We start from the raw sequence: 22,577 nt of genomic DNA, 5'->3' as shown, positions 1-22,577 counted from the left end.
CATGGAAGGTCCTTAAACACTGTTTCCCAAACAGAGTGGATGTGGCCAGACACTGAAGTTAGCTCTACTCAGGCCATTTTTCTACTGCTTTCTAATTTGGCAAGCTTCAAGTCTTAGCTTTTCCATCCATAAAATGGGGTTGACAATACCTGCATCACTTGGTTATTGTCAGGACCAAATGAGATGCTGTAAATATGACGGAATTTTTCATTAATAAGTATATATGAAAACCTCAGCTACCACTTGTGTCACCCTTATTATTATTTATGAAACTTTGAACTGAAGTAGAAAGCAAAACGTTCTGACTTCTTGGAGTTCCCGTCGTGGCTCAGTGGTTAAGGAATCTGACTAGGAACCATGAGCCTTCATGTTCGGTCCCTGCCCTTGCTCAGTGGGTTAAAAGATCCGGTGTTGCCGTGAGCTGTGGTGTAGGTTGCAGATGCAGCTCGGATCCCGCGTTGCTGTGGCTCTGGCGTAGGCCTGTGACTACGGCTCTTATTTGACCGCTAGCCTGGGAACCTCCATATGCCATGGGAGCAGCCCTAGAAAAAAGCAAAAAGACCAAAAAAAAAAAAAACCTTTATGACTTCTTGAGTGAACCAAAACCTGCCACCTATACAGTAAGGCTTTAATTTTTGGTTAACTTTCTCTATTATGTGTTTGAAGATTAGTAATAAATCATAGCAAATTTTAGGGGTGTTTGTGTGTGTGTGTCTGTCTGTCCATATGATTTATTCTTTGCAACTTGTTTAAGATTTAAGTGATGAAACACCAAAATGGCCTAATGGAAACATTTCTTTAAAAATATAAAAGGGGAGTTCCCATCGTGGCGCAGTGGTTAACGAATCCGACTAGGAACCATGAGGTTGCAGGTTCGGTCCCTGCCCTTGCTCAGTGGGTTAACGATCTGGCATTGCCGTGAGCTGTGGTGTAGGTTGCAGACGCGGCTCAGATCCTGCATTGCTGTGGCTCTGGCATAGGCTGGTGGCTACAGCTCTGATTCGACCCCTAGCCTGGGTACCTCCATATGCTGCGGGAGCGGCCCAAGAAATAGCAAAAAAAGACAAAAAAAATAAAATAAAAATAAAAATATAAAAGGGATTAACTTAAAAATGGGCGTGGGGGTAGTTAGAATGCTCTATCTAAGCAATTCTTAGAATATTGAGTTCAGACTAATATTATTTATGTTTGGGACCCATGTGAGTTCCTCCACTTTGTGCAGAGTTTATTTGCATAACCTAATCAAATAACCATGTATTCTCTGCATGCTGCAGTCATTCAGCATCATCTGATGTACTAGTGTTTCCCACAATTAGGCTGCTTAATGCAAAAGAAGCTAGGATAAAGTCAGGGCTGTAATAACAATTTTAGAAGGATCCAAAGAGATGAATATGAATTAACATTTGCACTTGGATTAAAACTGAGAAAAGCTGAAGTAGCTCGGAGCAGGCATTTTCTCAGTGAGCATCTTTCCACTTGGCAGCTTACCTCATCTAAAGTCTTCCTTGCTCTCCTCCCAACTGCTGTATGTTGGGTGCAAGTAGAAACTCACAGTGGAACATATTGCTTTAATATCTGGGGTTAGATTTGAAGAATTTTGTTCATCTGTTTCCACTCAAATATTGTACTCTTTGACTGAAATAAATATATTCTGAAACTCCATTCTGTAACTATAGAAACCCTGATCTTCACTGTGTTTCACCTGGAAACACAAAAGAGCTCTTAGTTAAAAAGGAATCTCTTATTAATTATTGACCTATGACTAGCTCAGATTTCGTAAGCCATCAAGTTTCTGTAGATCCAGGGTTTTTCCTCTTTTTTCTTTCCCTATTTTTGAAAGTAGAGCCAGCCATACACACACACACACACTTTTTTTTTTTTTTTTTTTTTTTTTTTTGGCTTTTTAGGCCCACACCTGCAGCATATGGAAGTTCCCAGGCTAGGGGTTAAGTTGGAGGTACAGCTGCTGGCCTACGCCACAGCCACAGCATCACCAGATCCTTAACCCTCTGAGACAGGCTAGGAATCGAACCCCCATCCTCATGGATACTAGTCATGTTCGTTACTGCCGAGCCATGACCCTAGAGCTAGCCATGTTTAAACAAAAGGTGATGCTATAACAATGCAATGAATACTATTCTAGTTCAACTATTATTTATTGAGGACTTGCTGTAATATTCTGTTGAGTGATATGTGGACTTGCCCTCAGGGAACATACAGCCTTGTATGTGAGATGAGAAAATAAAGAGAGGAAACAGTAATACCGACACAGATATACAAATAAATGTCATGGAGTTTAGAGGAAGGAATGATCATGCCTAACTGGAAAGTCTCAAAAAAAAAAAAACCAGGAGTTCCCGTCATAGCACAGTGGTTAACGAATCCGACTAGGAACCATGAGGTTGCGGGTTCGATCCCTGCCCTTGCTCAGTGAGTTAAGGATCTGGCGTTGCTGCGAGCCGTGGTGTAGGTTGCAGACGCGGCTCGGATCCCGCGTTGCTGTGGCTCTGGCGTAGGCCAGTGGCGAAAGCTCCGATTGGACCCCTAGCCTGGGAACCTCCATATGCTGCGGGAGCAGCCCAAGAAATAGCAAAAAGACCAAAAAAAAAAAAAAAAATCAGAGAGATATTTAACTTCTCTTTTCTTCGTTTCAACCCCATCCTTCAAATAGGCACAAGTCATGCCAATTTTATTTTATTAGTATTTCTCGAACTCTTCGCTCTCCTCCACCTCATTATCACTCCTCATCATGTCTGCCCTGGACTATGGCGATAGCTTCTAAATAGGCCTCCTGACCCCCACTCTTCCTTCCCTCCTCCAATCCATCTTCTTCATCCAGAGTCATTATTTAAAATGCTAATCTAGTCTATCATTTCTCAGCTTTATGGTCTCTAATAATTCATGAGGATTCCCCAAGGGAAAACCCCATGTCCTTAGCGTGGGTGGATACTCTTTATAAGGAGGCTCCACCACCTCTCCAGCCTCGTGTCTCCATGCTGTACGTACCGTGTACAAGGATCTTCCTGCAATCTTTAGCTGTACCATTGGGTCATGGTACATCTTTTTCCTCTGTCTGGGAGAGTCTCCCTCTCTCTCTAAAAAGGTGAACTTTTTCCACTGACAAGCTCTTTCTCATCCTTTACGTCTCACATAAATTGACACCTCCTCCAAGAAGCTGACACCATTGCTTTTCACCCCTTCTTATCAGTGTCCCATGAGATAAATGTGCCCACATCACTTCAACAGTCTTGTTGTGCAGCACTGTCTGTCTTCGTCCCCTTCAAGAACGCATTACTGTGTGTTCATTGAAGTCATGCTTTTAAAAATTTTCTCCTTTGTTCCCCAACCCCTTTCTTGATACAGGATAGTCATTCAATAAATGTTTGATGAATGAGCGAAGTGGCAGGCAAAATAATGAAAACGCCAGGGATGGCAAGACAAAGACATTGGGGAAAATCAAAAATTCAAGAGTATCTGTATAGTATGTTTGGTTTTGAGATGAAGGTAAATACCGTAGCACTCTTAAAGGGAAGGGAAGAAAAAGGAAACAAAAAAGAAAAGAGAAGGAAATATCAGGAAAGGACGGGAGAGAAGTTTATTTAGTCCTCACCTTAGATATTCATTTCTGTGGACTATGATTTCTGGAAATAGATTTTTTTTTTTTTTTGGCTATAGCTTCAGTATGTGGAAGTTCCTGGGCCAGGGATCAAACCCGTGCCACAGCAGCAACTCAAGCTGCTGCGGTGACAACACAGGATCCCTAACCTGCTGTACCACAAGAAAACTTGAAATAGATTTTGACTGATTGATTTAGGCATTTAAATAACAAATATTGGGTTTGTTTGTTTTTTTTCCTTCCAAACACATGACTTTCAGTACCATTAACACAGAAATTGCAAGGGATTTGTTAGCAGCTTAGAGATACTATACCAAGACTTTTTATATTGAACAAAGGAACAGAAATATTTAAAACACATTTTATTTGAGCTGAAGGATAAGAAGTAGAAGAGTTCTTCATTTGATAAGGAACTTAATCATAAATGCCTTGCCATGTGACATACTCTTTTCCATTTTCTTTAGGGTGGAAAGAAAGGAACGTGCCCGATTGAAGACAGTGAAGTTTAATGCAAAACCTGGAGTGATTGATTCAAAAGGGGTAAGTACAAAATAATGGAAACATTAAGTTCTCTTGGTTGCCATGGATTTAACTATAATTAACATTTAGGCTTTCAGTAGCAAACAAAGTACAGAGCTACCAGTCATTAGAGCCTGCTATAAATGTATTACAAAAAGCAATGATGTAATTTCTGATGAAGTAGATTTAGGATAAATATATTAAATATTGAGGGTAAAGCGGCTGGCAACCAGTGGAAATGATGTGTCATAAGGGTGATGTAATGATTGCAATGAAGAAGAAAAAAGATAGTTTAAGTGTTTTTATTTCTTTAATTTTTTTCTTTTAAATTAAATATTTTAAAAGGATAGATGCCATAAAAGATACCTGCTCATCATAAAATATGTCCAGTCTTTCACACATTATAGAGTTAAGACAGCAGTCATGGGAAATATACATAAGGACCATCTAAGTGAATACATGGAATGTTGTGACAGACATAGAAAAAAAGAAAATTGACAAATGAAATTTAACCACCAAAATTCAAATATTTACTCATATGTACATCTTTTTAAAATGACTTTAATGAGATATGATCAATGTATCTTATAATTCACCAGCTTAAAGTATGCAATCCAGTTTTAGTATGTTTACTTATTTATATGTGTAACAGTCACTTTGCTGTATAGCAGAGATTGACAACATTGTAAATCAACTATACATCAATAAAATTGAAAAAACAAAAAAGTTTTAGTATGTTTAGAGTTACGCAGCTCTCACCACAATCGATTTTCGAACATTTCATCACCCAGCAAAGAAATCCTGTAGCAGTCACTTTTCCCTCCCTCAACCCCAGCCCAGTGCCACCCAGCCCTAGGCAACTACTCATCTACTTTGTCTCTATAGATTTGCCTATTCTGAATGTTTCATACAAATGGAATCATACACTATGTAGTCTTATGACTACTTCTTTCACTTTACATAATGCTCTCACAGTGCATCTATATTGCAGCATATGTAAGCACTTTATTTCTTTTCATTGCCAAATAATATTCCATTGTATGGATGTACCTTATCTAATTTATCCACTCATCACCAGTTGATGAGCATTTGTATTGTTTCCACTTTGGGGCTCTTATGGATAATACTTCTATAAACATCTGTACACAAGTTTTTTGTGTAGACATACACTCTCATTTCCATTAGGCATATAGCTAGGAGTGGAATTCCTGAGTCATATAATAACTCTATGTTTAACATTTGGGGGAACTGCTAGACTGTTTTCCAAGATGCCTGTACCAATTTCCAGTCCCACCATCAGCGTATAAGGGTTCCAATTTCTATAAATCATCACCAACACTTGTTATGATGTTTTTTCCTTAGAGTCATCCTCTTAGGTCTGAAGTGGTATTGTGGTTGTCATTTTCATTTCCCTAATGATTATTGGTATTGAGCATGTTTTCATATGCTTATTGACCATTTGTATATCTTCTTTGGACAAATGTCTATTTAGATCCGCAGCCCTCTTCAAAAATCGGGTTCCTTTGTTGTTGTTCCGTTGTAGAAGCTCTTTGTATATTCCGTATATTAATCTCTTATCCAGTATATGCTTTCCAAATACTTGCTCTCATTCTGCCTCTGAATTGTCTCCCTTGATAGGTCGTTTGATGCACAAAGTTTTTAATTTTGGCAAAATCCAATTTATCTATTTTTTCTTTTGTTACTTGCGTTTTTCATATCCGATCTAAAAAACCGAAGTCATGAGGATTTATGTCCATATTTTATTCTAAGCTTTTTATAGTTTTAGCTCTTACATTTAGATGTTTGATCCATTTTGAGTTAGTTTTTACATATGACATGAAATAGGGTTGCAATTTCATCCTTTGCATATAAATTATTTTCTTAATTTCATTTTTGGATTGTCCATTCCAAGTGTATAGAAATATAACTATTGTGTATATCAATCTTCTACCCTGCTACCTTGCCTAAGCCATTTACTAGTTCTAATAGCTTTTTTGGTAGATTCCTCAGGTTTTTATATCTACAAGATCATGTCAGGTGTAAAGAGAGAGTTTTACTTCTTTCTTTCCAATCTGGATGACTTTTATTTCTTTATCACAACTGATTGCCTTGCCTAGAACTTCCAGTACAGTGTTGGATGGCAGTGGCAAGAATAGTCATCTTTGTTTTATTCCTGATTTTAGGAGGAAAGCATTTAATGTTTCCAGTTAAGAATGATGTTAGCTGTGAATTGTATAGCTTTTTAAATCTTTTTTAAGTGATCATGCTAGTATCTTATTGCTGTATTATAAAATACCCTTCCACGTCTTCTGCCTTCCTTTTCTCTGTCTCTTTATCTCCTTTCCTTTACTTTTCTGTCCTAGCAGTTTTGGCTTATGAGCATCACACAGAAGCACAGGTTATGGTCAATAGATGTCACCATGAAAAACAATAAGAAAAAAAGCTACCATTTCTCAGGACTCTGAACCCTAAACCACAACACTGCCCTTTGTATTTTTAAGTAGAAGTGTCATTGGGCAACCTAATCATCAACATGATAATTTACTGTGCCCTAAAACATTTGGGTAAAATGAGAATTTATTGTCACTCTTAAAGAAAGTGGAGGTTTATGTCATCATGCATGGAATTCTTTCAAACAAATGCAGTTTATGTACAAAAGGGTAGGATTTTTCATTGATTCTTAGTGAGAATTTAAGGATAGATTGCCAGTTTGTTTTGTATACATAGTTGGATATGTAGAGAGAATTTTTGTTGAATACCTGCTGTGGCCCAATACAGACCTAGAACGTGTGAAAGATACAAAATATACAAAGTATGGCCTAGGCCCTTCCCCTTAAGAGCTTATAACATGGAGAGCCCAGATGTCTCTTCGATAAGGCTAAAACCCATGTGCCTTTTAATCCTATTATTGAATACAATTAGGTATCACCCAATGAATAGAATATAAATCCTAGGACCCAAATGACCATTGGAGGAGAGGCAGTGATCAGGTAGAAAGGAAAACCCTGGACTGAAAGTCATGAGAGTAGGGTAGCATGGGTTCTGGTTTCAGTTCATTACGAAGTCACCACTGCTCTTTGGGTCTCATTAGCAAAATAGCAGCTTTGAACTACATCAGGGTGTCAAACAAGTTTCATCTCCTGTGTGGATGATGAATTGATGGCCTCTAACCGGAGAATTGCATTCAAAATGATTCTGAGGCCGTATATGACCTTAGCAGGAAAAAAAAATGGGGGGGGGGGGGTCCTCATTGATTAGTCATGCCTAGCACAACAATGGGAAATGTTCTCCATTTGAGGTCCCAGATTCAGTGGCTTTTAGGGTGCCTTCCAGCAGTAACTCTCTATGAGCCAATGAATTAAGAAATTATAAACCAAAGTTTTCCAAGTCCTCTCAAGAACACTGTATCAATGAGAAGATTCTCACTCGAAGTAGAAAGCAGAGGACAGTTAAGAGAATGTGCACTGAGAATGTGCATACTTTGTATATTTTGTATCTTTCACACGTTCTAGGTCTGTATCGGGCCACAGCAGGTATTCAACAAAAATTCTCTCTACATATCCAACTATGTATACAAAACAAACTGGAAATCTATCCTTAAATTCTCACTAAGAATCAATGAAAAATCCTACCCTTTTGTACATAAACTGCATTTGTTTGAATGTGCACTGAGACCACCTATGTGGAGAGTTAGGAAAGTCAGGAGATGCCACTCACTTGAGCCTTGGACAGGGACTACAGAAATAAGTCATTGCCCCCAAAGACTCAGTCTCTGGGACCCTGGGGTAAACTCAGGATAAACTGAAGAGGAAAACTGTTTGGAAGGGGAAAGAGAATGGGGTATTTTAAGTAACTTTATCATTAGCTGGCATTGACCAACCGAGCATTATGAGATGGGAGTTTGGAGTGAAAGCCATGGTCGCTGCCCTGGAGGATCTTAGATCAATTGGTATGTATGAAGCAAGCTATGAAAAGAGCCTTATTAGTAGTATGTACAAGAGCTGTGGGGATGCACATTAGTGGATATGAGAATGACCAGGGGCCCTTCATAGGAGAACTTAGACTTTAATTGGCCTATGAGTGTTTGAGTTACTTTTCCAGACCTATTCATTAATTTTTAAAAACTCAATGCTGCAAAACACCAGGTACTGTGCGAGGTGGCTTCTGGGACAGCAAATTGATTAAAAAGGCAAAGTGTTTCATACTGCGGCACTCACAAAGAGAAATATAAGCAGGCAAAAAATGACAAGACAATAATTACTGATGATCCCCATAAATTTAGCGAATTCGTCTCTATTTTAAATATCAGGAGATTGAGCCTCAGAAAGATTAACTAATTTAGCTAAGATCATGCAACTAGTAAGTACAGAAGTCAGGTTTAAATTCAAATCATTTTGAGAGTAGAACATTTGCCCTTTTCATTTTTTTACACTGTCCTTTATTCTGTTGGAGGTCAGAAGCAGGAAGGAGTTACTAATTATGCCTTGTGTAAGAGAGAGGGCTTCAAAGAGATGGTCATACTTGAATGAGATCTTGAAGTTTGGATAAGAGTTTGCCACACATAGGAAACAGCACGAAGATGCAGATGGAAACCATAGGCATGTGGGAGTAAGGCCACTCAGATCAGGGGCACCAGATGGGGTGGTGTGGATGGTGCAGTGGGAATTGTAGCTAATGGGGCTGACCAGGAAGATTTGGGAGTCTGGGAAGCTAGTACAGAAAGCCTAGCTCTGAGCTTTGAGGCTTACTGAGTTGGGAAAGTGTCCATGAGGAAATCTCAGGCTCTCCATTCAAAAGTACCCATTTGCTGCAAATGAAATGCCCAGGCTTTCTGCCCACTCTGTGTTCCTCCACAAAGTCTGTGTCTATACATGCAAAACAACTGGACAATTTTGTCTGTAACCCAGATAACTCCAGCCTACTCAGTCCCAGGCTCAAAGTGGCTGTCTGTTTGGATGGTCTCCTTGAAAACCACCTCAGTTCCCCAGATCTTAGGGCATCCAAGCTTTCCAGAGAATGTCAGCCAAATTCCTAAGGAGTCTCCATTCAAACTAAGAAGTTTCTGGTGAGATCTTAACCACCACCTTAATTACTGTCGTTGTTCTCTTTTTTTTTTTTTTTTTTTTAAATCAGTTTTCTAATCAGCTCTTCTGCTGTTTACTGAGACATTTAAAAAATTGTATAATCTTTTAGAATCAAGCTGATTTCCATTGAAAAATCAATGGTATTTAGTGATTTATGTTAAATTTTGTTTTATTTTTATTTCAAAATTCCTGTAATTTAAAGAAGGAAAACAGGTACCCGGAAGAGTGTGGGAGAATTATTAATATTCTTCTTACTAAATGTCAACGATGTGCAAAGTAAAGGGATCCTTTGTACTGTAAATCCTTTCTAAAGTAGTGAGGTAGGCTGTAAATAAATAGCTAGTCATATTTATCCATGGGCTGGTACAAAACAGAGGTAATAGGTGTTATTCAAAGTAGTAGGAGTAGCCACTGTAGAAACCTAGACAGCTTACATACCTCTCTTAATCACAACAAAAGTTGAAGGGAAATCATTTATTCCCTCTTTATAGATTTGAAGATAATGAGGCATGGAGAGGGGAACAAATCTGAACTCATGCCTGATTTATTCCAAAAGCTATACTGTATTTATTTGTTGTGGCATCCTCTCTTCCTTGTTCAAGGCATGTTGGGCACTTGTGCATTTTAAGAAAAATGAAGAAATGAATTGAATTGGACGTTGCTTTGTCAAAAACTAACTTGGATATAAATTTAAATTCTGGATGGGGAAAACAGGTTTCTTCAATGATGCGCATCTTTCTCTTTAAGAATATTTCTGAAGGCACCTCAGGGGCACACTTTCTCTGTTGCAGTCTGCCAGAATAAAAGGAAGTCTTGAAAAACATGCTTATTCAGTCATTTAATAAACCTTTATTCATGCCTTGCTAGGCAGCTTGCTAAGCACCTAATAATAGGCAGTGTGTAGCACGATAAGTAAGTCACAGTCACTGCCCTCAAGGAACAGGGGTGCTAGGGGCGAGAATGGGTCCCCACAGGGAGGAGGTGATTAAAACCAAACAAGAGGAACAGGAAACTTGCTCTGAAGTTCAGGCTTCCCTGAACTTGATTCTGGCCTAGAAGCTGGGGGAATTTGAATTAGAAAGACTCGAAGGATTAGTAAAATTTGCAAGGGACAGGCAGTGGTGCAGGAATAAGATACAGGACGCCAAGTAGGAAGTAAAACATGGTTTGCTTTCATTGCACACAACAGTTTCTGAAGAATGAGAGGCCTCAGAACTGGAAAGTTAATAAACTCAGGTCAGTTCTGGAGCCTGAAATTTTCCAGGAAACTTGTGATTTATCCTGTAGACAGTGAAGAATTTTAAGGGTTATGACCAAATCCACCCTAGTGATGTCCTCTAGGCTCCACCCTTAATGTCCTGAATTGCTGCCCAAATGTTGCTCTCAGGCATAGGTCCAAACTTGCTCATCTCTCTGCCCCTGGCACCTAAGTACAGTGTCTACCAGACACATATTGGCTGGTCAATCCACCCTTTTTAGAGGAAAGTTAAGTGAATGATCAAAAGTAGGTGAATGATCAAGAGATCAATCTGGCAACCATGGGAAAGACATATTGGAGTGGAGAAAAACTGACAGGCGGAGATGTTGAGAAAGTTATTGCAGTACCCTGGGTGTGAGATTCTGAAAATCTGAATTTAAAACAGTGGCAAAAGGGAGTTTCTATTGTGGTTTAGTGAGTTAAGAACCTGACTAGTATCCATGAGCAATCCCTGGCCTTGCTCAGTGGGTTAAGGATCTGGCATTGCCATGAGCTATGGTGTAGGTCACAGATGTGGTTTGGATCTGGTGTTGCTGTGGCTGTGTATAGGCTGGCAACTGCAGCTCCACTTCAACCTCTAGCTCCAGGAACTTCTATATGCAGGTGCAGCTATAAAAAGAAAAAATGCGGTGGTAAAAGGAAAGGAAAATAGGAGACTGTTGCTGAGATCAGAGAGGATCATCATCCTTGGACATCTGACCTAATATTCTGTTTTCTAAAGCCTGAGCATCCTTTCAGAGGGGATTTGCCTGTGAGAAAGGACTTGTGCAGATGAAGCCATTGGTGGCAGGATCATTGCAGTCCCCCTGAATCAACTGGAGCCGGCAGTAAGGAGTCTCAGTTCTGTTTCATACATTCTTGGAAATTTCCATATGGTCCTTGGGTCCTACTACATCATTTATAAATGAAGAAACTGAGAATCATTTCTCTGGGACACATGGAGTTAGTAGCAGAGCCTGGCACTGAATCGTTTATCAAAAAACTGACTTGACAGTCAGTGTTTCATTAGCAAGTTAGGAATTATGTTTGCTTCACCGGGATGAGTTATGAGGACGGTTTTTGTAACAGCCTCAAAGTGACATTTTGAGTCTCAAGGAAAAGGTCATTACTGCCCTCACCAAAAAAAAAGGAAAGAAAAGAAAGCTTCTTAATAGAGCCAGTCTGGGCGGCCAGAGCCCAGTGAGGAGCTCAAATGTGAAGAGGTGACCTAGGGATCCAGAGACGAGGTGTGGAAGAAGAGCCACACTGCCCACTCCACAGCCACCAGGAAGGCAGGTATAAATTCTTAAAAAATACCTTTGAAGTCCAATGTTATTTTTCTTGCCTAATTAGGCTAAAGCTTTCACTGCATGAATGTTGGAGGTAAAGTGGTAAATTGAAGCATAATAAATTCACTTGCTCATGGCGCTTCCTCCTCTCTAACATTTTCAGTTTTTTAGACTTCAGTTTAACAGATGTCTGTTGAGGCCGTGCTATGTGCCACATCCCAATATAGGCAATGGAAATAGACCATGAATAAGACAGGGTTCCAGGCTGTAGGAGTCAGAAAATATTCTCGGGAGGTAAACATCAGCAAATAACAAATGGGGTTAACAAAGTGCCGAGTGGGACGTGCAGTCAAGATACTAGTTAAGGAGTTCCCGTTGTGGTGGGGTGGAGACAAATCCAACTAGGAACCATGAGGTTGCTGGTTCGATCTTCACTCAGTGGATTAAGGATCCAGCATTGCCGTGAGCTGTGGTGTGGGTTGCAGACACAACTTGGATCTGGCGTTGCTGTGGCTGTGGCGTAGGCCAAAAGCTGTAGCTCTGATTAGACGCCTAGCCTGGGAACCTCCATATGCTGCAGGTGCAGCCCTAAAAAGACAAAAAGACAAAAAAAAATAATAATAATACTAGTTGAACTTAGACCTGGAATACTTAAGCCTCTCTTGGAGTTCAAAGGAAAGTTCCTGGAAGAGATACTGTCCCAAATGAGCCTTGAAGGATCAATGGAATCAAGTTTAAAAAGATGAGGAGACTGTTGTGGGCAGACAGGAGGGCAGGTAATGACAGGAAGCAGCCCAGTGTGTGCTGCAGAGCCAAAGAAGCTTCATGCTACTGAAATGCAGGCGCTGAAGTACAGAGCTGCAAGTTCCAGCTAAGGCAGAGAGGATGTCAGGACCCAGGTCCCAAGGGCAGTGGAAAGCCTTTGAAGGAGTTGAGCACGATTAGAACTTTAGCAGATTGCTCACTCACTGTGGAATAAATTTCCAAAAGAGGGCAACCCTGGAAAGCTGGAGTCCACCTTAATATTAAATTCAGGAGAGACATGGAGAACCATGACCTAGCACCACAGAGTAGCAGCAGACAAGAAAGAAGAGACCAGAAAATCTTTAGCAAAAAAAAAAAGGGAGGGGGCTGGAGCACCTGCATCAACATCAGCTGAGGCTCTTTATTAGTAATGGAAATGCCCAGGCTAAACAAGTCCTGTGGAATCAGACAGGAAAGCTGCATTTTAACAAGCTCCCCTGGGGAGTTCTATAGGCTTGCTAAAATTTGAGATGTCCAGGCCTTGTGTAAAGGTTTGATAGCACACAGAATGACCAACTTCTGCCAGAGTTCTATATCTAAGCCTCAATCTCCTGATATGTAAAAATGGAAATCATATTAAAAGAGATAATATATATAAAGTACCTAGAAATATTAGTCTTACACACACACACACTGTGCTATGGACAGAGGAGAAGGGAGAGTTGGCACAACCTTGCCCTACACCTGTTGGCACAGGGGTGTTTTTTGGCTATGTGCTTGCGGACATAGTTTGGGCAGGAAGGTGGAGGTGGCAGCAGACTGTTATCAGTACCCCAATCCTATGCTGCCCTTGGTTAAAAATCAGAATTGTTTCTGAGTTCTCTACCATATTGCATAAATTACCTGTGAAGAAGTCCAGGACAGATTGGATCAGTGCTCATTGCCCTGGAGAACTAAAGTTACTCTGAACATCTGTAGACTGCCTTACATTTTACAGGTTATTTTTGTAGGCATTGCTTGTTTGCCCCTTATAAAAAATCTTAATATACCCCTTTTACAGATGAGAAAAACTGAAGTTTAGAAAGGATGAATAACTTACCCACGCCCATAGAGCTAGTAAGTGGCAGGGCTGGGTCTTGCGTGATGACATATTGTATGAGCAGAATAGAAAATTTGATTCTTTAAGGCATTTTTACTTATGAACTCATTCTAGATGTTTTTAGCATAGTTAATCCTATCTAATTAGTGGTGCTAAGGCTAAAGTAATATAAATAGGAGATGTATAATTTGTGGTTATATAAATAATGAGTATAGTTTCATCATGAGAACACTGAGCTTTTGTTCAGTTTTCTTCCCGCTATTCAGGATGTTAAGTATTATGCAGAAAATTTGGCTCAAACCCATTTCTACTTTTGGAGTTATTCATGAATCAATTCCGATTCACTCTAGGCTTTCTGTAACCTAACTCTTTAAGGTAGAAGACCCAGAATCACACCTTGGAGCTTATAGGTTTCACTCTGCAAAAGCTTTTAACTCACTAAAAGCTAAAACATCAACATTGAAAGATAAAGATGCAGAAGCAGCTATCCAATCATCTGACTTCCTCACTATAGTAATTATAGCCAAAGTCTCAGCAAGCAAAAATAGTATAGCGTGCCTCTTTTGAACTGTACACTGTGTTTTTATGTGGGTAGAAAGTCTTTTTTTTAATGACAGATCATGTAGTGTCTGAAAAGTTTCAACAACAGCTTCTGATACTTTCCTAAGTCACTAAAAACAAACAAACAAAAAACCTGGAGTTCCCATCATGACTCAGCAGAAATGAATCTGACTAGTTTCCATGAGGACATAGGTTCAATTCTTGGCCTTGCTCAGTGGGTTAAGGATATGGCATTGCCGTGAGCTGTGCTGTAGGCCAGGGGGCTACAGCTCCAATTAGACCCTTGGAGGGGGTCCATATGCCATGAGTGTGGCCCTAAAAAGACAAAAAATAAAATAAAAATAAAAATAGAAAATTCAAAAAAAAAAAACCTAATAGCTTTGCCATTTTTATTTTAAAAAATAGTCTCTGAAATTAGACTGTCTTGGATTCTGTTCTTAGCTGTGTGATCTGGAACCAGTAGCCTCTCTTTCTGAAACTCTGATTTGTCAACCGTAATAAAATCTAGGGCGTAGATGGCAAGTTCTTTGAAGGCACGGAGTGTGATTTCTTTAAGGCCTAAAATAAATAGTTCGTGGCACTCAACCAGTAATTCTTGAATTAAATAATGTGACAATAGAGGAGGTAATATATTAGGTAAAAAGGTACATAAATTAGAGGTCACAGCCTGCATGTTTTTTGCTGTAGTTTGTGAATGGAGAACTGAACAGTTAATTATTGCCGTTAAAGGAAGATTCTCTTGATCCAAGTGTTATTTTCTTTCACTTCAAAAATAGGTGTTGAGTGTCCCTTATGTACAGGAAACTGTTTCGGCCACTGAGTGGGAACATGGATAAGTAAGTAAGGCCCCACCCCTGCCATCACAGAGCTTACGTTCTAGTACACAGACACACGCACACACACACCAGGCTAGCATAAGGTGAAAACGTTTTTTGTTTTTCTTTTTAGGGCTCCACCTGCAGGATATGGACATTCCCGGATCTGAGCTGCAGCTGCTGGCCTATGCCACAGCAACCCTGGATCCATGTGCAATCTGCTGCCTGTGCTCTGCAGCAACTCAGATCCTTAACCCACTGGGTGGGGCCAGGGATCAAACCCACATCCTCGGGGGTACTAATTGGGTTTTAAACCACTGAGCCACAACAGGAATTCCATGAGGTAGAAACGTTTAGTGAGAGTGGAAATGGAATTTTTAATGTATTTATTTATTTTTCAAATTTATTTATTTTTGCTCTTTAGGGCCACACCTGTGGCATGTGGAAGTTCCCAGGCTAGGGGTTGAATCAGAGCTTTAGCCACCGGCCTACACCACAGCCCCACCAATGAGGGATCCGAGCCATGTCTGTGACCTACACAGACAACACCAGATCCTTAACCCACTGACTGAGCCAAGGGATTGAACCCACATCCTCGTGGATATTAGTCAGGTTCATTACTGCTGAGCCACAATGGGAACTCCTATTTTTTTTTCTTTTTTTTAATATATCACCACCCCTGCAGCATATGAAAGTTTCCAGGCCAGTGATTGAGTATGAGCTACAGCTGCAACAATGCTAGATCCTTTAACTTACTGTGCTGGGCCAGGGATCACACCTTTGCCTCCACAGCAACCAGAGCTGCTACAGTCAGATTCTTACCCCACTGCACCACAGCAGGAACTCTAATGCATAGTCTTAATGGAGATTCAGAAGAGGGGGGCCACCAATCTGAGTGAGAGTAATTAAGAAGTGATTCCAGAATTCCTATCATGGCACAGCAGAACGAATCCGACTGGGAACAATGAGGTTGCAGGTTCGATCCCTGGCCTCGCTCAGTGGGTTAAGGATCAAGTGTTGCCGTGAGCTGTGGTGTAGGTGGCAGATGCTGCTCAGATCCCATGTTGCTGTGGCTGTGGTGCAGGCCGGCAGCTACAGCTCCTATTGGACCCCTAGCCCGGGAACCTCCATATGCCTCTGGTGCGGCCCTAAAAAGCAAAATAAATAAACAAATAAATAAATTATTTTTTTTTTAAAAAAAAGAAGTGATTCCAAAAAGACATAACATTTTAGCTAAGTCTTTGAGAATAAAGATTTCAACAACTGTAGAATAAATGCAGTTTTCACACTTGGAAAATAGTAGAAGCAACAGTAAAGGAGTTGAGGATGTGTGATAACCAGCAAGTAGTATTTGACTGGAACATAGAACACACACAAGGAGGCGGTACAGGGAGTAAGGCTGGAAGGTCCAGAATGGAAGGTACTGAGTATTGAGTTAAAAGGTTCAAGGAGGCTGTTTAGGCTCTGCAGCACCCTTAAAGGTTATTTAGACAGAGTAGTGACTGGACTTGTTTGTAAATAGAGAGTGGGTCTTGTTGCTGGGAGGATGAGTCGGGAATAGGGGGCACATTGCGGGAGGGCCTTGGAAGGACCCATGTCACAGAGGCTTCATCATAGCAACTGAAAGGAGGTCACAGATGGCAATGGTGGTTAGCAAAGAATATTAAAAATGTCATCCGTGAACACGTGGAGGAGCACGAATGAGTCATTAATTGGTAGAGAAAGGGATAAAAGGCAAATCGTGCAAAGAAACTGAGCCCACATGTATGGCAGTAGAAGGGAGAATGAACTTGGCAGAGCCCACACTAGAAGTTTAAACTGTGCCTGTGCTTGTAGGCCTAGCCTCAAGCAGGTGACTCCCTAACACCCCCCTTCCAGATGTTTGCCCTGCCTGCTGGTGGAATTCTCCAGCACTAAGTAATTGCTGTGTGCTGTTAGAAATTAGCTCAGTCTATGTGTGATACTGAAATAACCGCTGAATTGAACTGAAAATCAATCCAGGGCTGATTCAGTAAAATTATTGCTAAAATAAACTTGTGTTTTTAAAAAATGAAACCAACTTTAGACTGATTGCCAGGTTAAACGCAGAAAGGTATTATAAGGGATCCACTCCTCTGGGGTTAAGAAATTCTTCATGGATACTAGTATTCTGTCCTCAAATATGCCGACCACTTTGTTAAGTTATCCTTTTTAGAGGTGAAGCAGAGTCAGAGGATTAAGTGACCCATCCACAGTCACACAGCCAAGTGCTGTCCTTTGGAAAAGGCACATGAAGACCATTTCAATTTTTGAGCAAAGGTTTACAAGGTGTCTTTCATGTCCAGCCCTGTGCTAGGGCTTGGGGAAAACTAAGATGCATAAGCCTTTGCTTGCTCTGGCAAACATTGGATGGTGTGGGCAAAACTGGGACTTCCTTGGAAGGTGGCCCTATCAATATGTAATAATACTCCTTTGAAAATGAGACTGGTAAGAGGAATGCTTACCAGGAAACTTGTTTCATGAAGACGTGAGATAAACTAACAAAAAGAAACATGGTAATAAAGGATGTTTATTCAAATCAAAATTATACTTTTCAGGAATTTCTGCTGTGGCGCACTGGGTTAAGAATCCGACTGCAGCGGCTCAGGTCCCTGCAGAGGTGGGGGTTCAGTCCCCAGCCTGGCACAGTAGGTTAAAGGATCCAGTGTTACCACAGCTGCAGTGTAGGTTGCAGCTGTGGCTCGGATTCAATTCCTGGCCCAGGAGCTGCTGTATGCCACAGGTGAAGCCATTAAAAAGAAAATTACACTTTTCAAAGAAAATATCCATGTGTAATAGCCCACTCATTATCTATCTATCATAATGTAACAAGCACCATGAATCTCCCACCTGACATAAAGGTATGAAACAATGAGACGCATATCATGACCAAAGATGATCACTTATCAAATTCTGGGGTCCAATTTAAGGAAAGGGCAGGGTGGGGGGGACTCTTTCCATCAAGTGAGGCTGGCAGTTGCTATGCATGGTACCAGTGAGGAGTCTAAGGGAAGCACCCTTCATTTGTTAGTAGTCATAGAGTGTAATGCAAAGAGTCTCCATTCATTTACAGAGTGCTGGGCAGTTTGGGTGACCCAGCTGCCAAGGGAGAGCTTTCCCCGTGGCTGTCTCAAATTTACAGCCAGCACTTGTCAGTCTGAGTTAGAGCCTGTCTCACTTGAAAAGAAGCAAAAAGCTTGCAGAGTGCTGTTTGCCTTTCATGTGTTGACAACTTCATGAATATTTGTCAAGATTTTGTTACCACTTGTTGAAACTGGTGTTCGGGCATTCTTGATGCGACTGGTTGTTTTTCCTGGAAAGTCCCAGGAAAGCACTGTCTCTCTCTGTAATTGACTTGTAGTCACCTGTCACGAGGAATTAACACCGTAATGAATTTGCAGCATGTGTTCAATGCGAATGATAGAGTTCACCATCCCTCTTTCATGGAGAAAGCATTCTGTGGCATCTCCCATGCCCACAGGCCTTCGTGGAGGTGGTGTGCTGGGACACAAGCCCACATTACAGTCAGAAAATAAATAGGTGAATTTATACTTGCTACTCCATGCAAGCATTGCTTGGTGAAAGGCAGGGAGCTCTCCTTTCCTCCAGCTGATCCCCAGGAGCTGACTGAGCTGCGTCTGCCCCGTTCTTAGTCATGGTCAGAGTCCACATTTGGTAAACAAAGGATGTGACTTTGACCGTAATTTCTAAACTGTGATAACTCTATAACTAATATTCATAAACCAGGAGTTTTGCTAAATAGATTATGAGGTTCATTAAATTCTCAGAAAAACCCTATGAAGTGAAGACTCTGTAGAACCATCCTTCTTGTCTCCCTAAGTGTTGACTAAATCATTTTATGATGATGTTCCCTAAATATACATAAACACAAAATTAAGTACAAATATGCTCACAGCTCTTATCATCTATAAAGTTAAAATAAACGCACAAATTAAATGCCAAATATATTTAGCATTTATATGTTATAGCAACAGAATTCCAAATCACAACATAAATTTGACTGATGATGCTTTAGTACCACTACCTCTTCACCCACAATGTGAACATGGGAGTGGCTGTCCTGCCATGTGGAAGTTTCTTTTGAATTGTACCTGCTGGGTGTTCCGTGAAGACTCAGCTCTCCCACTGCTATACTCACCGAGAAACCACTGCCGAAGCCCCAGACTGCCTCTCACTCCTCATCTACCCTGCCCCTAGCTCTGACCCTTTACTGAATGAATAAGTATGGACCTCCTTAATCTTATCTCTTGTACTACAGATGCCGTCCATGGCTGAGTCCAAACTTGAAAGTTTTCCTTGCCCACTTCCCTCTGCCGTACTCAGCTCTCCTCCCAGGGCACTGTCCTCAGATACGTGTCTGGGGCAGTGCCTCTGCCCAGCCCTCCTGCAAATTGAACCCTGCTATTTTTAATCTACTGTGAGTTGAGAAACCCAAGGAATAAGTAGATTCCCCCATTTAAAGTAAGTAGACTTCCCTGTGATGAAAGTACACAGGACTTTGATGGGTAGATTTTGTGACTTCTCTGTCAGCTCCTCCTGCAGAATTTCTAATCCAGGTACTTGAAGTGGTTGATTAAATGACAGAATGGTTTCTGGACTCTATACATGACTTCTACAGGAAAATGTATACTGCTCACTCAAGTGCTCAGTTATTTCTTTTTTTTTTTTTTTTTTTTTTTTTGTCTTTTTGCCATTTCTAGGGCCGCTCCCATGGCATGTGGAGGTTCCCAGGCTAGGGGTTGAATCGGAGCTGTAGCCACCAGCCTACACCAGAGCCACAGCGATGCGGGATCCAAGCCACATCTGCGACCTACACCACAGCTCACGGCAACGCCAGATCGTTAACCCACTGAGCAAGGGCAGGGATCGAACCCGCAACCTCATCGTTCCTAGTCAGATTCATTAGCCACTGAGCCACAACGGAAACTCCTCAGTTATTTCTTCAATAGATTAATTGTATCATGTAGAACAGAAAGATTCCAGTGCAGGCCAGCGCTGCCTCTTAACTGTCTTTCTTGCCCCTTCTCTGAGTTCCACCCTCCGCTAAGAACTCCATTCCATCCTTAAAGCTTCTCACATTCCTTTGTCCCACAGGACTGGGGAAGGGTGGAGGGGAAAAGAGGTAGTCTTGCGCCCCCATTGGGCAGAACTTCCATCTGCCCGAACTGAGTTTTGCTGTAGCTCCTACTCAGTCTTTAAATCCCAGCTTAAACAATGCACCTGAGCCTTCTCCAGCCTCTCTAGCAGCTGTGCTCTCTTTTGTTGCCCTCCCAGCTTGACATAAATACCTCCATCATTAGGACTCTACCAGTGTGGTAACTATTTGCTTAAACTGTGAGCCCCTCATTTTGTGTCCCTAGTATTTATTATAGCCACATTGTTGCCAAGGGACACACATTTGGGGGGCAGGGGGGGTGAAACTCATTCCACATACCATTCAGCAAGAGCCTGCCTGAGAGAAAGAGCTTTTGCAGGGGGTGCCATTTTCTGATTTGCACCAGACACTTTTGCCCTTGGAGCCCTAAATATAATGTTTGGCAAAAACAGCAAATGCTTATGGAATAAAAAGAATTATGATTTATTGCACACTTACCATGGCTAAGCCCACACATGCCTGGTTGCATCCACAACTACAATAGGCTATGATAGAGGCAGTAGTATGCCATTCCTTGGGAATCTTCCAGTAATGGATATTGCTGTCAAATGTAGTATCCTCTACTAGAAAATGCACTCTTCAACTCCTGAAATGAGGGCTGAGAGTGGATTAAGAGTAATAATTGTTTATTTAGATGCTATTTCCTAGGTACTATGCTAAGTGATGCAAGTGTGTTTTCTCATAAATGGAACATAATTGTTGCATGAACAGCACTAAGATCCCTCCCGTTGAACCAGGGTAGTAGCAGAAGGAATGGGGCAAAATGACCCCAAAATGCACAAGGAGGGGATTAAGGATGGTGGCAGACTTGCTGGTGGATGCTTGGGGGAAAAAATTCCTCCCCACGTATGAAAAGTGTTCTCTTTGGCATTAAACAAACAGACTCACTCAGCGGTCCCTAGTGTCTAGCACAGAAATAACAATGAACCTGCTGGGCTGTGACTTAAACATGAATAGGAAAGGTGTGTGTGTGTGTGTGTGTGTGTGTGTGTGTGTGTGTGTGTGTGTGAGAGAGAGAGAGAGAGAGAGAGAGAGAAAAGGAGTGAGGGAAGGGCAGAGAGGAAGATACTGTACTTAAAAGGAAGTGCTGGGGGTTTTGAAGATGTTTTTATTCCCTTGGGGTGTGTGTGTGGATTTTCATGGTTTTTATCTCTGCATTCTAAAACCTTAGAGGAATTCAAATCCAAGCTAAGTGAAAAATCTATATTTTTATCATCTGCTGTTCAAAGTTTCGCAAGTGATTTTCGATTTTTCTTTCTCCAAAGATAGAACCATTGAGAAACCCTTAGGCCACTCACATCAGAACTGTGATCTATGACTCTGATGAGCTCTGCTTGTCTTAGAAAAGTGGGAAATGCACCTTAAAGGAAATGTGTGGATGGACGTTGCGGTGTGAGCTAGACAGAAATGCGACACAGACCACCTCTCCACTCTCCTGCCACATGACCAAACTTCCAGTGAGAGTCCTAATCCCTGTGGCTCGTCCTACTAAAATGGGGCTATGGGCTGAGGGCCAGCAGTCTCAGCTGTAAGGCATTTGCCTCCATTTGTGAGTTACCCCTCCTTCCATTCAAGCATAAAGTGAGAATTACTCAACCAGGCACAACTTTACAAAGAATACTATTTAGTATTGTAATTTATTTGTTGGTCTGCCCACAATCACCCCTGAGACCTGAATGCTGCCAGTGACCTCGTGCTCAGGGTCTGGAGGTGACATCAGAGAGTGGGAGACAAAGGCTGCACCATCAGTTCCTAAAACTCAGTCATCATCCAAGAGGATGAAGCTGAGCACCTCTCCTAGTTGAAGGATGGAAGAAAAGGAGGGAACAGGTGGCGGGAGGAAGAGGAAACATCTTCACAGCATAAAGGACCTTTGAGGTCATCTCATTTATCTCCCTGATTGACAGAAGAGGAAGCAGATGCTCAGGGAGGCAAAGTGACTTTCCTAAGCTCGTAGGGATAGGAGGGGCCAGGGCCAGGATTCTCTCCTCTGAGTTTCCGTAGTGGGTATATCCGGACTATCTGCCTGTTGTCTGCCACTGGACAGTAAGCCCATAAGCAAAGCAAGTTACCTCTCTGAGCCTCACATGTTACCATTGGTGGTGATGATGATGGTGGTTGGGAACTAGGGATTATAATTAAATTCATAGTACAGATAAGGCAAATAAATCCTAGAAAGATTCAATAATTTGCCCCAAGGCCGCATAGGCTAGTGAATTGAATCAAACATTCCAGCAAAGAAGACTCTCAGAAAGAAAATGTGTCTAGCAGAGAAGTGGTGTATCTGGGCCTGTCTGACGCCCAGAGATAAGACTGGGCTCTTATCTCTTCCCGGTGCTACTCCTCACTGAACAAATACCTGGTGTCTCTAGTGAGTCTGGCCTCGCCCTGTGGCATTATATGCCTCCATTTGAACAAA

At 41.4% G+C, this 22,577-nt stretch overlaps 1 protein-coding gene across 50 annotated transcripts in view; it reads left to right on the top strand.

Moving 5' to 3' along the window:
- DLG2 (discs large MAGUK scaffold protein 2) overlaps positions 1-22,577 on the top strand; it is a 1,974,117-nt gene that overhangs the window by 1,900,179 nt on the left and 51,361 nt on the right. For all 50 annotated transcript variants that reach the window (XR_014814818.1, XR_014814817.1, XR_014814819.1 and 47 more), the window contains one exon: positions 4,081-4,156. Coding sequence is in view for 44 of the 50 variants with exons in the window: in XM_084975536.1 (XP_084831662.1) it covers positions 4,081-4,156 (76 nt within the window). In the remaining 6 variants the exon portion in view is untranslated. The remainder of the gene's footprint in view (positions 1-4,080; positions 4,157-22,577) is intronic.

Source organism: Sus scrofa, chromosome 9, assembly GCF_054392235.1.
Source record: "Sus scrofa isolate SSC_HxYL_T2T_F1_AM1 chromosome 9, Sscrofa_HxYL_maternal_Yorkshire_Landrace_v2.0, whole genome shotgun sequence".
NCBI lineage: Eukaryota > Metazoa > Chordata > Mammalia > Artiodactyla > Suidae > Sus > Sus scrofa.
Note: the sequence above shows the minus strand (reverse complement) of the source record. Positions and strands in the feature narration are given on the sequence as shown.